This window comes from Penaeus vannamei, chromosome 36, assembly GCF_042767895.1.
Source record: "Penaeus vannamei isolate JL-2024 chromosome 36, ASM4276789v1, whole genome shotgun sequence".
Classification (NCBI taxonomy): Eukaryota; Metazoa; Arthropoda; class Malacostraca; order Decapoda; family Penaeidae; genus Penaeus; species Penaeus vannamei.
In genome coordinates this window covers 10,589,236-10,590,233 of record NC_091584.1, presented here as the reverse complement: position 1 = coordinate 10,590,233, position 998 = coordinate 10,589,236, and the positions used below count along the sequence as shown (strand labels likewise).

The following is a 998-nucleotide window of genomic DNA, read 5'->3' as shown; positions in this document are numbered from 1 at the left end:
GGGTGTCAGCCACCTCAAGGACCTCCCAACAAAGTTTATGTGGATGAAGAAGGGAGAAGATTGGTACTCCATTCTTCGTAATAGGATAGAAGCTATCTCTTCCAAGAAGGAGTAAAGAAGGAGAGGAAGATGTATGTTCATGTTAATCATTTTTTGCAGGTCGTTCAGGGATGGTGCATGAAATTAGTGAAGAGGATAAATGTGTGGTTTGTAGTAGATTTTAAACTTTGATTAAATGTTTGGTAACATGTCACCTTTATTTTCTACTTATTATTTTTTATTGATATAATTGTCTTGTGATGAATGTGTATTCTTTTACATTTAGCATGTCAGGGAGTTTGAATTTTAGTATTCTGGTGTTCTGAAGTGTTTTGTGATCATATTGATAGTAATTTTACAAAGGTGCTCCTGAAATATTTGCCTAATTAGCACTTCCTAAGTACTCAATTTGGTCTTGAAATAAATCCAAACTGTTCAAATATTGTTATTCTATTAAGAAATTAATATTAGATAACAATGTAATTGTTAATGGCAGCATTTAATCATAGTTTGTTGAAGAGATATTTTTGCAAATGGACTCAAAATAGCTATATAATAAGAATGATAGTAATAATAAAATGGTGGTGGTGATAATAATAATAATAATAATAATAATAATAATAATAATAATAATAATAATAATAATAAAAAAAACAATAGTAATAATGATAATAATAATGAAAATGACAATAAAGTTTTTTACAAAAAATAACTCCAATAAGAAATAACATGCTATCACTTGTTATATAGTATGTTAACATCCATTAGCTATCAGTAGCAAAATGCATGGGTTTTATTCAGCAGTATTGCCAAAAGACTGGAGAAAACATGGTATTTTGCAAGTCACAAGATATGAGAACAAATAATAAGATATAACATATTTAAAGATACATAGTACTATTTGGAATATATAAGGCGAAGGATGAACGTATAACTGATTTTTCACTGAACATTCTTTA

The 998-nt window shown here is 28.2% G+C and overlaps 1 protein-coding gene across 2 annotated transcripts in view; it reads left to right on the top strand.

Annotated features, from left to right (window-relative positions):
- Nucleotides 1–705, top strand: part of LOC113804158 (threonine synthase-like 2) — a 53,627-nt gene extending 52,922 nt beyond the window's left edge. For both annotated transcript variants that reach the window (XM_070114648.1, XM_070114649.1), the window contains exon 10: nt 1–705. This exon is cut by the window's left edge and continues 93 nt beyond it. In XM_070114648.1, the coding sequence (XP_069970749.1) occupies nt 1–115 (115 nt within the window). In that variant the 3' untranslated portion in view covers nt 116–705.
- The last annotated feature ends 293 nt before the right edge of the window (nt 706–998 follow it).